At 40.5% G+C, this 17,179-nt stretch overlaps 1 protein-coding gene across 1 annotated transcript; it reads left to right on the plus strand.

Moving 5' to 3' along the window:
* Positions 1 to 343: 343 nt before the first annotated feature.
* Positions 344 to 16,900, plus strand: LOC134816833 (potassium voltage-gated channel subfamily H member 5-like). Its single transcript, XM_063825826.1, has 14 exons — positions 344 to 447; positions 638 to 751; positions 1,630 to 1,983; positions 2,111 to 2,222; positions 2,437 to 2,602; positions 2,769 to 2,960; positions 6,554 to 6,806; positions 7,028 to 7,159; positions 7,317 to 7,453; positions 8,209 to 8,410; positions 8,628 to 8,741; positions 8,858 to 8,967; positions 14,951 to 15,055; positions 16,769 to 16,900. Exons 1-14 carry the CDS (start codon positions 366 to 368, stop codon positions 16,898 to 16,900), a joined length of 2,205 nt encoding a protein of 734 aa, XP_063681896.1. The 5' UTR covers positions 344 to 365.
* The last annotated feature ends 279 nt before the right edge of the window (positions 16,901 to 17,179 follow it).

Raw genomic sequence — 17,179 nt, forward strand, 5'->3', positions numbered from 1 at the left:
ATTCATAAGACTCATGGATTCCGGGTGTTCATTAATTTTAACATGGTTTTTAGGCACCTGAATATGTGTATAAGAGTGCTGAATTTCGTATAACAGTGAATTTCGTATAACAGTGCTGGCGCATATTTTATGCAAATTTATTAAATTCTTATTCTTATTCCTGTCATCTTTGACATTGAATTTGAATGTTTTGAACTAAAAATAAACCTGATGAATGACTTCCGATGAGTCTTCATGCCTGAAAAAACAGTAAAGGGGGTATAATAGTATAAGGGTGACGGTCGTGCTTGCCAGCACTGTGATAACATTGTTTTGAATATCTTACATTTGAGTTAACTTATTTTTATTTAGCCTATCTAAAATCAATGGAAGCCTATCTAACAGATTTAATTTCTACAAACACATACGCTCGAAGAGTGACAAAGCATCATTCATACGATTATGAAAGTAAGACATTCATTTGTTGTTTTCCAATGCATTTGAGCTGTTCCAATAATTAAAAAATTTGTGATGTGGTATTTTGTTTTCTATGCATATTCAACTATCAAAGTCTTAGACTCAAACTGGAAACGGCTAGAAGAAATCACAATCTTTTCAAGTTGATTCAACTGTTATCATACTTACTTATAAATTTCAGATAACTTGGTGAATCTTGACATCGAAAAGAGTTTAAAGGCTACAGAACTACAGAATGTTGATCACTCTTACAATGAGAATTTGGAAAAGATGCTGACTACAATACATGGCATTAGTGAGTTTTACTTTAAATTACAATACAAAGTTATTATGAAATCAAGATCATAATCTATACTAATAATCCCAATAAATGTGTGGGTGTTCCTGTCTGTCTGTCTGTAATTTACGAATGGTTAACTCGAGAAAATGGTAAGAGATATGGGACTGGTTTTTTTTGGTATAGTCACGCCGACAAAACTCTAAAGTAACGATTATATACTTGTCAGGTCAAATGTTCATGTTGGTGAACTCTAAAGTAACGATTATATACTTGTCAGGTCAAATGTTCATGTTGGTGAACTCTAAAGTAACGATTATATACTTGTCAGGTCAAATGTTCATGTTGGTGAACTGTAAAGTAACGATTATATACTTGTCAGGTCAAATGTTCATGTTGGTGAACTCTAAAGTAACGATTATATACTTGTCAGGTCAAATGTTCATGTTGGTGAACTCTAAAGTAACGATTATATACTTGTCAGGTCAAATGTTCATGTTGGTGAACTCTAAAGTAACGATTATATACTTGTCAGGTCAAATGTTCATGTTGGTGAACTCTAAAGTAACGATTATATACTTGTCAGGTCAAATGTTCATGTTGGTGAACTCTAAAGTAACGATTATATACTTGTCAGGTCAAATGTTCATGTTGGTGAACTCTAAAGTAACGATTATATGTACTTGTCAGGTCAAATGTTCATGTTGGTGAACTCTAAAGTAACGATTATATGTACTTGTCAGGTCAAATGTTCATGTTGGTGAACTCTAAAGTAACGATTATATACTTGTCAGGTCAAATGTTCATGTTGGTGAACTGTAAAGTAACGATTATATACTTGTCAGGTCAAATGTTCATGTTGGTGAACTGTAAAGTAACGATTATATACTTGTCAGGTCAAATGTTCATGTTAGTGAACGTGACGATACCAAGTTTCCCGGTGGTGTTTGTTAGTAACGAGTTCACCACTTTCTATCGATATTCACGTAACGATGTGTACCTGAAGGATGCTAGACTAGCGTTTATGATGGGACCCTGTACCAGAAAGGGAATATTACGTGAGATAAAACATACTCTTGAAGCCTCAAACGAGAACACACTGGATTATGTGCTCTACACTAAGGATGGTATACCTGTTCCCACCACTATTGGTCTCTTGCGAGTCAAAAAACCGGATCATCACAACAACGACTCGTACTTTGCCATGACGTTTGATCCGTTCAAGAGTAAAGATGGACCTGTCGAAGGAGGTATAAAGTTTATTACTCTTGCAGTAGCTTATGTGGAATGAATTCTGGTAACCAGACTTAAATGTTCTTGCATGAACTCTTCGTTGATTTTTTTTTCGTGACACGTGAGTAACGTTGTTATCCGCAGAAAAAGACCCGGAGAAAGAGTTGAATGTTTGGTTGGGAGAAAAGTCTCTTGTTGCACCGATATTGAAGAACAAGGATAAAGTATTGTATACGAAACATAAATCATTCAAAAGGTGTGTGTTCAAAAAGATTATTCGACTCTATTTATATTGTTGGGTCCGGGTCATTTTCTATCAGGTTTGCTACCGGTCCCATTAGAATTGGATGTAGAAATGTGGTTGAAACCGAACTTTTAATTTCTACCACATTTCCAGACCCGGCCCCATTTCGAATGGACCGGTAATTTTTACATGATACCCTTGGCTAAGGAGTCCTTAAATTTTTCAGGAAGATATTCCAAAGATTTACACAATTGTTTGAGAGCGTTAACCTTCTGGCGGACTCAACTATTCGTAAAACATGGGACTGGTTTATACTTCTTGCCAGTATCTGGGCAACTTTTTCAGTTCCTGTTCAAGTCTGTTTCGATGAAAAGATCTATTACTCCAAAGATGTAAGTCGTTTCACTACCTATTTTTACATCAAATTGAATTGAAGTTGCATATCAAACCTATTTCAAGCTTATGATTTTGCTGGGTTCTATCTTTTGTTATATTGGCTTCGTGATTGCTTCTAAGTTCTACAATCTACAACGATTTAATCGTTCAAATTTATTCCAGATTGATTTGATAACGGATATTTTGTTTCTCATTGATATGGTAATGAACTTCCGCACTACATTCGTAAACGCTGATGGGCTTGTCATCCTGACTAGTAAAAAGATGGCGACCCATTATTTGAAAGGGTGGTTTATTGTTGATTTATTGACTGCTGTACCCTGGCAGTTTCTACAGCTCATCAAGCCAGCCAAGGTAAGTTGACAATGGATTAATTTCCGAATGATTGATTGATTGGGGGACTGGTCCGTAGTACCAGCCAATGTTTACTCAAAAGTAATATATAATTGAAATAAGTTAAATATTCATCCCCGAGGGGCACGCAGATTATAATTGTGATGTTATCTATTAAAACTATTCGATTAAAATTTTATTGGTCGAGTCGACTGGCCCTGATCTGCAAACATATTTGATATTGGTAACTTTATGATGCTGCCTCACCGCAATTAGGTGTGTTATCAGTGTAGATATGCGCTATGTGGCAGTGAAATAAGGAATGTGCTGTTAGAATGGTAGGTGGTTAGAAATGTTGTCCTGATTCAGATTGTTTAATTTGAGCTGTATGAGTTTGGTTTTGAGTGATTATTGACTATGTTCTTTGTGATTTACGTAATCCAGGTAGGTTGTGGAGTAAAAATGGTGGCCATTCGTCGTTGCAGCCAGCACTTTGCAAGTCTAGTAGTACTTTTTTTGACGAATTCTTATATATGTTGATAGAAAATATACTGGATGGGCATGTAATGCGAGTGTTATGCTCTGAAATAGCGAGCATTGGGCCTTTATAAAAGATGCTAGATCTCAGGTCAGTCTGTGAGTAAATTGATAACCAGTCTAAGTTTTGTTCGTGTGTCGTTCCTTGTTTGGGTGTGTTAGGAGGGAAAAGTTCTGAAATCGATTTAGGTAACAAACTAGACATATTTCGAATTTTGTGCAGTAAAATAAGTGCGTTTTTAACGATAACCCCTTGAACGGTTAAGACCTCGTGTTCTTTAAATGCTAGTTTTGTGTGCTCTGGCAGTTTTCCGTCCTTGTAGTAGTAGTTCACATTTCCGGCCATAACTGCCCTCATACCTTGTTTTTGTTTAGCAAAAAGAGATTCTATAAGAGATTTTGAAGCAAATCCCCAGACAAGTGAGCAGAAGTTTAAATGGGACTGAACAAAACTTTGGAAAATCTGTAAACGGGCCTTCATTGGCAATTTATGTTTTATCCTGTAAATCCCCAATAAATCTTGACATCTTGCTCCTCAGTGCTTTTATGTGGCTACTCCAGTTAAGCTTTTCATCTACAATTACACCAAGAAACTGGGCTTCAGTTTTACGTTCTAATACTGTATTTTCTATTTGTACTTTAATCAATGATGGTTCTATGCGCTTTTTCGAGAAAATCATATAACACGTCTTTTTTAGATTTAGTGCTAATCCGTTGCTATTAACCCACCGTGATAATGTTTCCGTTAGTTGGTTGACCCTTAGCATTAGTTCTTGGACATTGGAACCGTTAATAATGATATTTGCATCGTCTGCATAAAGTATGAATTTTACCATCATGTTAGAAATACCGGGAAGATCGTTGATGTATATGACGAAAAGTAAGGGACCTAGTATGCTCCCTTGTGGAACACCATGCACAATAGGCTTGTGGGACGAATGTGAATTGTTTATTGCTACATAGCATGCAGTTACTATAGATTTCCCAGTGTTGTTTAGGTGGAGGCCGTCTCGTGCGAGGTGAGGCAGACCAAAATTCAGGTTGTCAAACAGGTGAAAATTGGCCGAACGTAGAGAAAGGTGGAGAAGCAGTTCGTTCAGGTTGTCAATTCTGTCGTTCAGCTCAAAATAGGGGTCTGCACTCAGGTTAAGAGGTGTGATAGCGTCAAAAATGAATTCCGTTCTGAATTTACTTGTGAAATGCTTTAGGTGGTTGTGCAAAGTCATGGGATCAGTTCGACCGTATCTGAGATCATTAACTCCGGCACTTATCAGGACTAGATCGGACTGTTCAATTAAGGCTTGGTGTTGAGCTAAGTCTCTCAGATGGAATAGGTCTTCTCTGAATGCGATGATCGGCTCTTTGAGAAGTGAACAGTCAAAGGTGCGATTCTTAGAGTCAGACAAAATGAGAACTCGCAGATGTCGTTGCGGGGTTTGGTGATCCTCATGGTGCGGTGATGACAGACCTGGTGACATTACGCGTCCTTGGTGTCGTCTGTTCCTCTTGTTTGGTCCGGGGTCCTCTAGCAGTCTGAACGTAATACTCATTCGTGGCCCCTCAAAATTCTCCACAGATGTCGTTGGAACGGAGTGATCCCATTCATCTTGGCTACGTCTTGACATCGCATAGAGTGAAGCATGAGTAGCAGTAAAAGTCACCTTCTTGTACTTACCAGGGATCTTCCTCCGAAATACCACCTCTCTAGGAGAGCCAAGTGACAGAGTGATGATGTTACTATCTCTTGAGATACTGGCTTCGTTGTCTGAGTGGGGTGGGATGCACGAGTGGGGAGCATCATAGGAAGTGACCATGACAGAGTTGAAATTAAATTCTGGGTGACGGGTCTTAAGTACCTTGATAATTCCACTCAAATAAGATGATTCAGGCACGTCTCTAGCTGGATGGAGACCGCCGGAATAGCGATAAGAAAACTGACCATAGTATGCAACACGTCTATTAGGAAAAGTGGGTCATATATAACGTCATCGTTCAGTAAAGAAGTCGAAAATGTTTCAAAACAGGAACCATCAAGTGTCTCAAATGGTAATGTACCTGGTTCTGAGTCTGTAATGTTACCATGTGGACGTTGGCTAGGAGGAGTGGAAGGGATCAGCGGAGGACTGCAGCGTGTGTTCGTAGCTCCAGTAGTAGTTGAAGCGAGCGTTTGTCCTTGGGCGATGTCTTTCTGGAGTTCTTCAAACTGCTTTCTTGCGCTTTCCACACGTTTTGTTGAGTCTTCAGTGTGCCTCGTAATCATGTCAGTTAGATTATTGACAGTGTTAAATAAAAGATTCAATAAACCATCTTGTTCTTGGCCAACTAAAAGCTGAAAGTGACCTCTCAGGGCGTCCCGAGCCCCATTAATTCCCTTGTCGCTACGGGTTCTACGAGGTAGCTTGCTAACGATATCAGGATCTAATATGAGGTCGCTCTCCCTCATGATCTGTTCTTCGGATAACTTATCAATTAGCTCTAGGCAGGTTAATGGGGAGAATCCACCGATCAATCTATCTTCTAATCCTGTCATATCACTTACTTTAAACAAAAGTTTTTAGCAGCTTTTTGTATTGGACGGTTCTGATTCCCGTACCGCTTAGCCTCAGTCTGTCAGTCGTTGGTTGGTAGATAGGTAGTTACCACAGTCCGCGCCACAAGCAAGTGCAATTTAACTGTTATCTACATAGATAAGCGAGGGCAAACGTACTACAGAATGTTTAAGAGATATGAATGGGAATGTTTAAGAGATATGAATGAAGAATGTTTAAGAGATATGAATCCCACCCATGAATGAGCCTGCATAGATGTTTAGTTTTAAAAGTAAATTTTTTCCCGATCCATGACTCCTGTGCTGAAGGCACAAAAGAGCCAAGGACAAGGGTTAGCGAACGAGGTTTTTCTTTTCGTATATAATGGTAGCTTGCGACCGTCGTGCGTCGTCATACAAATGTGCCATCACGGATCGGGAAATTGAGAAGCCATCCACAAAAGAAAAGCGGCTGCATTCCCTGCATTTCTTGTTTTAACTTTTGCTCTCTTATTTTTTATCAGATTTTCTAAACAACATCGAATTCCAGGCGTTTAGGTACCTCAAGCTCACCAGGGTGTTACGTATGGCTAAAGTGGCCTTTCACTTAGACGAGTACACTAAAAACGGTCCCATTTCCCTGATCCTCATCATCATGTATTTCATTATGCTGGGTCACTTGATCGCGTGCGGCTGGTTTTGGTTGGGGCGGAGTGACTATGAGAGTAATATTGCTGGCTGGGTAACTTATCACCTTCAGAATAACCATTTCGTTCTTACTCCTGATATTGTTGGCGAACAAGGTTTCTAGTTCACATCTTTTTGATTTTAATTTTATATTTGTTTATTTAATTATAAAACTTAAGATGCATCTTGCTTGTCATAAACTACCAAATTATCATCTTTATTGTTTCTTTTGTTAAAATGAACATGTTCACATCAAATTTTTCTCATTGAATTGGCTTTAATTTTATCCTGATAAGAAAAGCCTCAATTTTCATATATATCAAAATGCTACCCACAGACTTACAAGAGGATTTCTACTCAGCCTCCCTTTATTTCGTCATGACTATTTTCTGTACCGTTGGATTCGGAAACATTGCACCCTGGAACGTTTCGGAACAGATTTTCTGTGTCATAGTCATGTTGATCGGAGGTGGGATCATTATTTTTAATGCTGATTTTCTGATATCTTCCGTCATTTTCTCATCCCGTCATTTTCTCATCCCGTAATTTTCTCTTCCTACTTAATTTGCTGTTAAAAATAATCTTTAGAAAATTACTGATATAATGTTAAAATTTCTACTTTGCAGCGTTCTTCTACGCTATAATCTTCGGGTCCGCTACGAATATCATTATGAGAATGGGAGCCCAGCAGTCTCGGTTCCTGGACCAACAGAAAGATCTGGATTTATACACCTCCGTCAACAAGTTTCCTCTTGATCTCAAGGTTACCAATCCTTGCTGTGATTCATTATTATAAATTGTTTGTCGGTTCTGTCCCTGTTCCACACAGAAATGTATACAAATTGTATACAAGTAAACCCTCATCAGTCTGTTGTTATCACTGATATTGTATACAAGTAAACCCTCATCAGTCTGTTGTTATCACTGATATTGTATACAAGTAAACCCTCATCAGTCTGTTGTTATCACTGATATTGTATACAAGTAAACCCTCATCAGTCTGTTGTTATCACTGATATTGTATACAAGTAAACCCTCATCAGTCTGTTGTTATCACTGATATTTCAAGTAAACCCTGGCCCTCATCAGTCTGTTGTTATCACTGATATTGTATACAAGTAAACCCTCATCAGTCTGTTGTTATCACTGATATTGTATACAAGTAAACCCTCATCAGTCTGTTGTTATCACTGATATTGTATACAAGTAAACCCTCATCAGTCTGTTGTTATCACTGATATTTCAAGTAAACCCTCATCAGTCTGTTGTTATCACTGATATTTCAAGTAAACCCTGGCCCTCATCAGTCTGTTGTTATCACTGATATTGTATACAAGTAAACCCTCATCAGTCTGTTGTTATCACTGATATTGTATACAAGTAAACCCTCATCAGTCTGTTGTTATCACTGATATTGTATACAAGTAAACCCTCATCAGTCTGTTGTTATCACTGATATTTCAAGTAAACCCTGGCCCTCATCAGTCTGTTGTTATCACTGATATTTCACCTTCTCAGAATCGTATGGAGGACTATTTCTACTACCACTGGTTCAACAGTAAAGGTATTGAGCACTCCCAGATGATGCAGGATTGGCCCAGGACCCTCAAGGAAGACACTTCTCTCTTCCTTCACAGGATTCTGTTTGCGGAGTGGCCTGTGTTTAACGAGGCTAGTACAGGCTGTAGACGGTCTCTGAGCTCACTTGTTGAGAGGCATGGTAGGTCACACTGGATCATATTATCAACGCTTCTTGTACGTAACGACGGAATTACAATATCAGTCGAATTATTGATGAATAAAATTAGAGTATTGACAACTTGAATGTTTACTGGAGTTTTACTGTAGTTTTACTGTAGATTTACTGTAGTTTTACTGTAGTTTTACTGTAGTTTTACTGTAGTTTTACTGTAGTTTTACTGTAAGTTTCAATGTAGGTTTCACTCCTGGAGATTACATAGTCCACGAAGAAGACTGTGTTGATGCAGTGTACTTTCTGGTTCGTGGTCACGTGAAGATTCTGAAGGACGGTGACGTCATTGGAATTCTAAGTAAGTCTGTAATTTATTGGAGAATTTTTAAATCGTATCTTATATTTCTTGTAATTGTAAAGCATTTTTATTTTTACCTTTGAGCGTTCGATACGTTTATCATGTTTCTTGTTTAGCAATGGGAGACACATTCGGAGAGAAATGGTGGCCGACAGCCGCGTCAGGCAAAGCAAACGCAGACATACAAGCAATGACATACGCCGAAATAGAGGTGTTGACCCACGAGGTAAACATTTATTGTTTCTACGGATTTATAATTTAAATTTACCAAAATTCACCAAATTTAGCTGACACATGTATGAATTGTAATTAATTAATGAATTGCAAACTACCTACGCGCTACGATCACAGTGTAGCACTGAGACCCAGTTAACTAGTGTAATATGGTAAGCTAGTTGCAGCAGTATTTATATATGTATTAGGCTTTTTAGATCTTTTAGAATATTCTAGTATTAGTGTTAAATAACCGTTAGGATTAGTATAAGATTAGATTAGATTAGTGGAATAGATTATGGATGGTTTTGCGGAGGAAGGCACGTGTTAGTCAGGTTAGCTAGTTAAGTTAGGTTATTGGACAGACTGGGCCGCGCGGTGTCACGTGGTTCGCCATGTGATGTCACGTGACCCAGTGCTGGTAGGTTTTGCCTGCCCCGTTAGCGGCAGTTCTTCGGGAAGCATTTAACGGTAAGGTTGTAAAAGTTACCGCTTCCGAGGACAGTGTAGCGTGGCCTTCGAGTCGCTAGTCTTGGTTTATTGATCTAATATTAATATATTACCTTTCGAGACTTCTTGTTCGAACCCCCTGTTTCCTTTGTTCCTACCTAACTTAGGACTCGATCAAGTCATTCGATCATTTAATGTTGTACGGCACTCAGAAGCCTGTAAGAGTTAAAGTTGCAGAGCTTGAGAGCTAGAGATTTGCAAGTACCGCGTACGATACTTCAAGATCGTACCCGTGTATTTCTTAAGTACTGTGTACGACACTTCTCTATCGTACCCTTGTACATTCTAATTACCCGTGTACGCCACTTCGCTACCGTACCTTTGTGAGCAGGCACTGTTGACCATCGGTACGCCCGGGAGGACTGTTCTGGTGCCTAACCTTATTTTACACTATCTGGAGAACCTAGGAAAGTGGTACTATGTCTGGACTCACAAGGATGGAACAGGAATTGAAGGAACTTGTGGAGGAGGAAAAGCAGATTGTTGACCAAATGGTGGAACTGAAGATGGAAATGAAGTCTTGGGACGCAGTTGACAAAGAGACGGAGATAAAGGAGAGCAAAGTGGAGTTGTTTGATTTGGGTGAGAAGAGAGAGAAGTGTTTGAACAGAGTGAGAGAGTTGGAGAGAGATATGATCAAGTGGAGACATGAAACAGAACTTGAACGAGAGGGATTGATGAGGGAACAAGAAGTAAAGTTGGAAAACACGAGCAACTTATTTCAAGAAAGAGCGAGAACAACTGAGAGCGATAGTCTGCAACCCGGAAATACAGAGAGAGATAAGGGAGTATACACGATGAACTGCAAGGAACCAAAGTACAGGAAGAATGATGACTTTTGTACATTTTTGCAGAGATACGAGCAGTGGGTCTTGTTATGCGGAATAAAAGACAATCTCGACTTGAGACTTGCCGGTCAGATAGAAGACGATGCAAAGTTCAAGAAAGTCAAGAACATTCGGCTGTCGAGTGAGGAGAGAAATGACGTGAAAATGCTGATCAGTGCGGTGAAACGAGAGCTATATCCCGCCACGGATGCGAGAATCATGAGGACAACGTTTCACAAGATGAAGCAGGAAGCGTTAGAGAGCGTGGAGCAGTTCGCAGAGAGAATACAGGACACTGCTGAGAAGATTTACCCGAGGGCTGTGGAGAGAGAGAGTGCGGGTATCACTGTGTTGATACAGGGCGTAAAGGACCCTGCTATTAAAAGACGGCTCCTTCAGATGAACACGGAGACAGAGGATTTTGATAGCGTGATCCGGCTAGCTGTACAGGAGGAGCACATATCCAAGGCAGTAGAGGGAGATACGGACAGTGATCCAATGACTACACTGGAATTCTCGGCACCTACTTACGGTGTTGGCAGGCAAGGTGATAGAGAAAAGGATGAGAATGACTGTCAGATGTGTGGGAAGAGAGGTCACAAGGCTGACTCGTGTTGGAGCAATATAGTGTGCCAGCTGTGTGAAGGTAAAGGGCATGTTGCCAGTGTTTGCAGGAGTAGAGTGAGTCCGGTTGAGCAGAGTAGCAGAGGAGCGAGTAGAGGTGCGAGTAGAGATGCGAGTAGAGGAGAGAGTCGCAGGCCGGTGATTTGTTATAATTGTCACGGTGAGGGTCACATTCAAAGATTCTGCAACGTCGACAGAGAGCGATCTGGAGGACGAGGAGGGCAGTACAGACCCACAGAGACTGAACAGTATGGAATGCAGAGAGACCATTTAAACGGGCGTGCGACTGGACAAAATCAATTTCCCGTCAGTCGCAATTAAAATCATCTGGGGAGCAGAAGGAGGTAAATGCAGTAAACTGGGAGCACATCTTGGTGGCTGGGAGTTGCAGAGGAGTGGAAGCCTACCTTTTTGTTGACAGCGGGTCGGCTGTGAGTATTGTGTCCACGGGTTTTGTGAGAGAACTGGGTCTAGAGAGCGGAATCCGACCGTGTGGCATGACATTGAAGTCATTTTCTCAAGACAAGATACAAATCAGGGGAGAGTTAGAGCTACAGGTAGTAGTTGCTGGCAATAGATTTGTACACACCTTCGTGGTAACTGATCTGTTAGACACAGAATTCTTGATTGGAGATGATTTCTTGAGGTCAAATAGGGTAACTCTGGACTACAGCAAGTGCAGACTGGTGCTGACTAATGGAGATAGTGTACCATTCACGGAGAAGCCGGAGAATGTCAAGCAGCAGATAAAAGTTAGATGTAGCAAGGTCACAATTATTCCTCCTAACACGGTGCAGTACATCAGGGGAAAATTACAGGCGAAAGGGGTGAATTTTAAAGGTGTGATTAAGCCACAGTACAAGCAAGGTATTGGGGACACGGGCATTTCATTCGCTCATGCAGTTGTGCACTCTGATAAAAGATTGGTCCCGTTAAAGTGTGTTAACTCTACTGATGAGCCAATAACGATCCGCAAGAACAAGATCGTCGCACTATTGAAACCTGTAGGCGGTAAGAAATTCATACACGGCGTGCAGAGGATCAGAGGTCACGATATCGGTGTTAGAGGGACTGCGATTGATAGACAAGCTCAAGATAACAGGGGTCAGACAGAAAAGTTCTGTGGTAAAAGATGGACTCAGAATGAGTTGTTGGAGAGTCACGGGCTGAACATGATAAAGGCGACAATGTCTAATGCTGAGGAGGACAGACGAAGCAGAGTTCCATTCAGAAGGAATTTTGCGGAAGCATCGTGCCAGACAGAGGTTATTCTATTTCTAGATGAGAGATCGGGAGGAGAGGAGTTTACCAGGTCTGTGGGTATCAATACCATTCCGAATCACAACGCTTCTTCCGTTAGTGAATCCTCTAGTAATGTTACACGTGATCACAACGCTTCTGCCGTTAGTGAATCCTCTAGTAATGTTACACGTGATCACAACGCTTCTGCCGTTAGTGAATCCTCTAGTAATGTTACACGTGATCACAACGCTTCTGCCGTTAGTGAATCCTCTAGTAATGTTACACGTGATCACAACGCTTCTGCCGTTAGTGAATCCTCTAGTAATGTTACACGTGATCACAACGCTTCTGCCGTTAGTGAATCCTCTAGTAATGTTACACGTGATCACAACGCTTCTTCCGTTAGTGAATCCTCTAGTAATGTTACACGTGATCACAACGCTTCTGCCGTTAGTGAATCCTCTAGTAATGTTACACGTGATCACAACGCTTCTGACGTTAGTGAATCCTCTAGTAATGTTACACGTGATCACAACGCTTCTGACGTTAGTGAATCCTCTAGTAATGTTACACGTGATCACAACGCTTCTGACGTTAGTGAATCCTCTAGTAATGTTACACGTGATCACAAAGCTTCTTCCGTTAGTGAATCCTTTAGATCTTTCTACACACCCGGGTGGAGCAGAGGGGTTGAGGAACCTACATCCGGGATAGAGGATAGTTTAAGTCCTGTCGAGCTGGGGGTGAGGAACAATACACTAGCTTACTCACCTGATGAACAGAGTACGCCTGTAGCCAGTGGAGGACGTTCTCTAAGAAATAGAGCTCAGTTAAAGAGGCCGGATTACTATAGACCGGTATCAAGAATTAATGCTGTATTGAAGAGGGTAAAGAGAAAACTTGGGTTTTAGAGGATTGCTGGTCACGGGATGCCAGCTAACTACCTGTTGCTCGGGCAGATACGACGATTGTTGTCATGTTTTGCAGACTACCTGGAACCTGTGGAAGGTGGTCATCGTTGCATTTCTTATCTCCCGCCGTGCTAAGGGTATGCCTGGTGTCCTTAATATCAGTTGATATTGATGAGTGATGTCTGGTTTTTATTTTGAAGGGCTTGCTACCCTAGAGAGTGGAGAGTTTGCTAGAGGTGGAGTTAGTTGTTGAACCGTGGAGAAGAGTAGAGTGTAGAGTGTGGGTCACCTTAGTTCCGGTAGAGCATCGCTCCTGATGCCTAGGTTTGCCTTTAGTTGACTTTTTATCTTGTGCCGATAAGGTCTTAATCTAGATGATTGACTTCATATCTATGAATATGACAGTTTGAGGTGACTAGCAGGTTCGTACCTAGAGTATACTGAGCATTTTAGATAAGTATGTTAGTACCTAAAGCGTACTGAGCATTTTAGTAGAGGGTATGTTCGTACCTAAGCGTACGGAACATTAGATGGAGTAGAGGGTTCGTGACTGGGTGTGCCGAGTAGAGGAGTATTTTCAGGCATCGATCACCAAGTGGAGAATGCAGGATCGAAGACGATACAGATACTACATCGACAATCTACATCACTTCAAATAACATCAGAGACAGGAGCAGAGATAGCAGGAGGGACAGTTTGGAAAGGACAGTTGGGACAATTTAGGAGAGGCTAGAGGGTAGCAAGTGTGTAAATATATTTATAAATTTTATGTTTGTATGACGTGATGTCGTGATGGTTATTACGGGATAATTTTAATATTTGTTGTTACGAGCATTTATTATATGTGCGTAATTGTTTATTTTGTAGTTGAAAGTTTTTTTACACGTGCAGTGTATTACGTGAAATTTTTTGATTGTGTATGGAGTTGGACACGTGAGGTTAGCACGTGGGGTTTTAGGGTCAGTGTTAGTCACGTGAGGGTTTATACGTGCATTTTCTTTAGATTTTTTAGTGGTGTAGGTTTTAGTATTTTAGGATTTTAGTAGGTAGGGGGGGATTTAGTCGAATTTGTCAATACCTCCTGGAGATATTGACTAAATCGATTAAATTTTCCCGGGGGATATAGTGTAATATGGTAAGCTAGTTGCAGCAGTATTTATATATGTATTAGGCTTTTTAGATCTTTTAGAATATTCTAGTATTAGTGTTAAATAACCGTTAGGATTAGTATAAGATTAGATTAGATTAGTGGAATAGATTATGGATGGTTTTGCGGAGGAAGGCACGTGTTAGTCAGGTTAGCTAGTTAAGTTAGGTTATTGGACAGACTGGGCCGCGCGGTGTCACGTGGTTCGCCATGTGATGTCACGTGACCCAGTGCTGGTAGGTTTTGCCTGCCCCGTTAGCGGCAGTTCTTCGGGAAGCATTTAACGGTAAGGTTGTAAAAGTTACCGCTTCCGAGGACAGTGTAGCGTGGCCTTCGAGTCGCTAGTCTTGGTTTATTGATCTAATATTAATATATTACCTTTCGAGACTTCTTGTTCGAACCCCCTGTTTCCTTTGTTCCTACCTAACTTAGGACTCGATCAAGTCATTCGATCATTTAATGTTGTACGGCACTCAGAAGCCTGTAAGAGTTAAAGTTGCAGAGCTTGAGAGCTAGAGATTTGCAAGTACCGCGTACGATACTTCAAGATCGTACCCGTGTATTTCTTAAGTACTGTGTACGACACTTCTCTATCGTACCCTTGTACATTCTAATTACCCGTGTACGCCACTTCGCTACCGTACCTTTGTGAGCAGGCACTGTTGACCATCGGTACGCCCGGGAGGACTGTTCTGGTGCCTACCCCATTTTACACTATAACCGGTTCTTTATCAGCGTTTGAAGGACATCCTGGTCAAGTTCCCAGATTACTGGTCCATGTGGGAGCAGAAGCTGGACATCACGTACGAGTTGGCTAATCGAGCAGACCAGAATATCTTTGTGAGTTCTTATACTTTTCAGATTTACAGACGGTATTAGGTAACCTAAATCACCGTCTCTAATATTGTTGTACTTGTTTACTCACAAAATAATTGATGGTACCAAGCTGAGGAATAAGCTCGAAAAAATATGAGCCGTTAGTCGAAGACGAGTTATTTGAAAGCTTCTGAAACCCCTCTTCTGAAACCCCTCTTCTGAAACCCCTCTTCTGAAACCCCTTATGTATTTGTAAGTGCACGTCACAGATTGTGAATCAAGAAGTCGCAAATCACAATCATCTGTAACATACCTATCACGTACTTGATTACTTATCGAACATGCTTTTTTAGATTTAAAATTGATTGAGTTCCATTTTGAACAATCTTTCCAGAGTCACGAAAAACAATCGACTATGATTAATTATAGTTAATAATATATAGTTATTTTAATTATAGTTAATATATTATATTTACAATGAAAAGTTGTACTCCAATTTTTTTCAATAGTTGTTTATGATCATTCATTATAATTTGTAAGTCGAAAACGTATGATTTGCATGAAAATCGATTATATCCAACCCCCTCGCTCCGGCCTCCTTTCTTCTTCTTTCCTTTCAACCCCTTCCTTTCTTCTCCTGTCTGCAGTTCAATTCTTCAAAGTATTTGTCCGCGTCATCATCCCTTTCAACAAAGAACTGGCAGGAATGTACATTTATCTTAGGTTTACCTTTTTTGGACATCACGTATTCACGAGGAAATTTCATGATGTACTCTTACTCTAGTAGCAGGGTGTTTCTTTGCGTTTCTCGAAATCGTGAGCTCGTCCACAAGCCGATGAATCCTTGAGGGTTTTAAGGCGGATTTCTTGACCTATTTGGGCCTCCACTTTTGTACCCTGTCTATATATTTTGACCACTTTCGCCAGCATGGTAAGGTCATGTCTCTTTTTGTTACGTCTGCCTTTTCCAATCCACCTCAGCATCTTTATAGCCACGACTGGTATATCCGAGTATTCGTCATTCTTGTCTGTCTGCATACAACTACAGGATAAACTAAGTTCTAGTGCCATTCAGAACATTAATACTAGACTCAATCTTACCATCTTTCTCATCGCTTCGGAAACAACAACTGAGTTAATGTTAGTGTTAAGTGTAAACAAATGTAATGCACAAAGTACACATTTCATGTTGTTATTTCTTACGATATAGATTTTGAATCAATTGATTAAAATGCTGATAAAATTGAGTCATGGCTAAAGCCAGCAGCATCTAAGCTATTTATGGAGCTTTCAACCGCAACCCGACCGAATTGCATATTCGTTCAGGCCCTTGAGTCCCTTCACACTTTGTTTCTGTCTAGTTCTAATGTACCGTCACAATAGTGACTTTAATATTATCTTAAAACAATATATATAATTAATTCAAATAAAGATCAGTTGTTGTAGACACCGATAAAACCACGATTAACGGTGCTAGAACAGATAAAATTGGACAAAATCTGCAATTTGGCAGCGAAACAAAATCAAAATTGTCGTAAAATTAAATCACCACAGAGGAGGCAAAGTATTTGTGTGCTCGTTATGATCCTCAGCAGTCAGAAGTCAGCAGGTATACACCATCAACACTTAACATGCACATCGTCGTAGTTTCCAGTTGCAGTGTTTAATGATTATGAATGGGCAACAAGCACCAGGACAGCCCCAGTTGGGAAAGCAAATGAATCAATCCCCTTCCAGGGTAAGATGCAGCACCAATCAAGTTTGCACATAGAGAGATTGCCCCACAAACCTGGCCCACAGAGTACCCTGACAGGTCAAAAGCCAAGACTTACCCCCAGAGGGTATCTGCAGCGGGGCATTTGGACTTGAGACTTTAGATTTTGGCTTTGATGTCTGGTGCGGTCATCACTAACATTTTTCCCATCAGCACTCTGACATTGATGTTGCCAGAGGTGAAGCACGGCCATTTTGAGGAGTGACGTCTGTAGGAGGCTCCTATTGCTAGGGGTTCATTCAAAGGTAAGAGTTACGACTGCACTTCGTTTCTCACTTTCACGTCTTGGATGATCTGGTTTCTTTTCTCTGTGTGGGCGGCTCATACAAGGAGGTGGGGGTCCAGGTGAGTTTTCTGTCAAGTCTTTTTCCGTC

The sequence above is a fragment of the Bolinopsis microptera genome, chromosome 6 (genome assembly GCF_026151205.1).
Source record: "Bolinopsis microptera isolate Bmic1 chromosome 6, MBARI_Bmic_1.0, whole genome shotgun sequence".
Lineage (NCBI taxonomy): Eukaryota > Metazoa > Ctenophora > Tentaculata > Lobata > Bolinopsidae > Bolinopsis > Bolinopsis microptera.

Coding starts and splice junctions, on each gene's coding strand:
- LOC134816833 (XM_063825826.1), top strand. CDS start 366: ATGGAAGCCTATCTAACAGATTTAATTTCTACAAACACATACGCTCGA. Junction 1,984..2,110: donor AGATGGACCTGTCGAAGGAG/GTATAAAGTTTA, acceptor TGTTATCCGCAG/AAAAAGACCCGGAGAAAGAG. Junction 8,742..8,857: donor TGACGTCATTGGAATTCTAA/GTAAGTCTGTAA, acceptor TTTCTTGTTTAG/CAATGGGAGACACATTCGGA.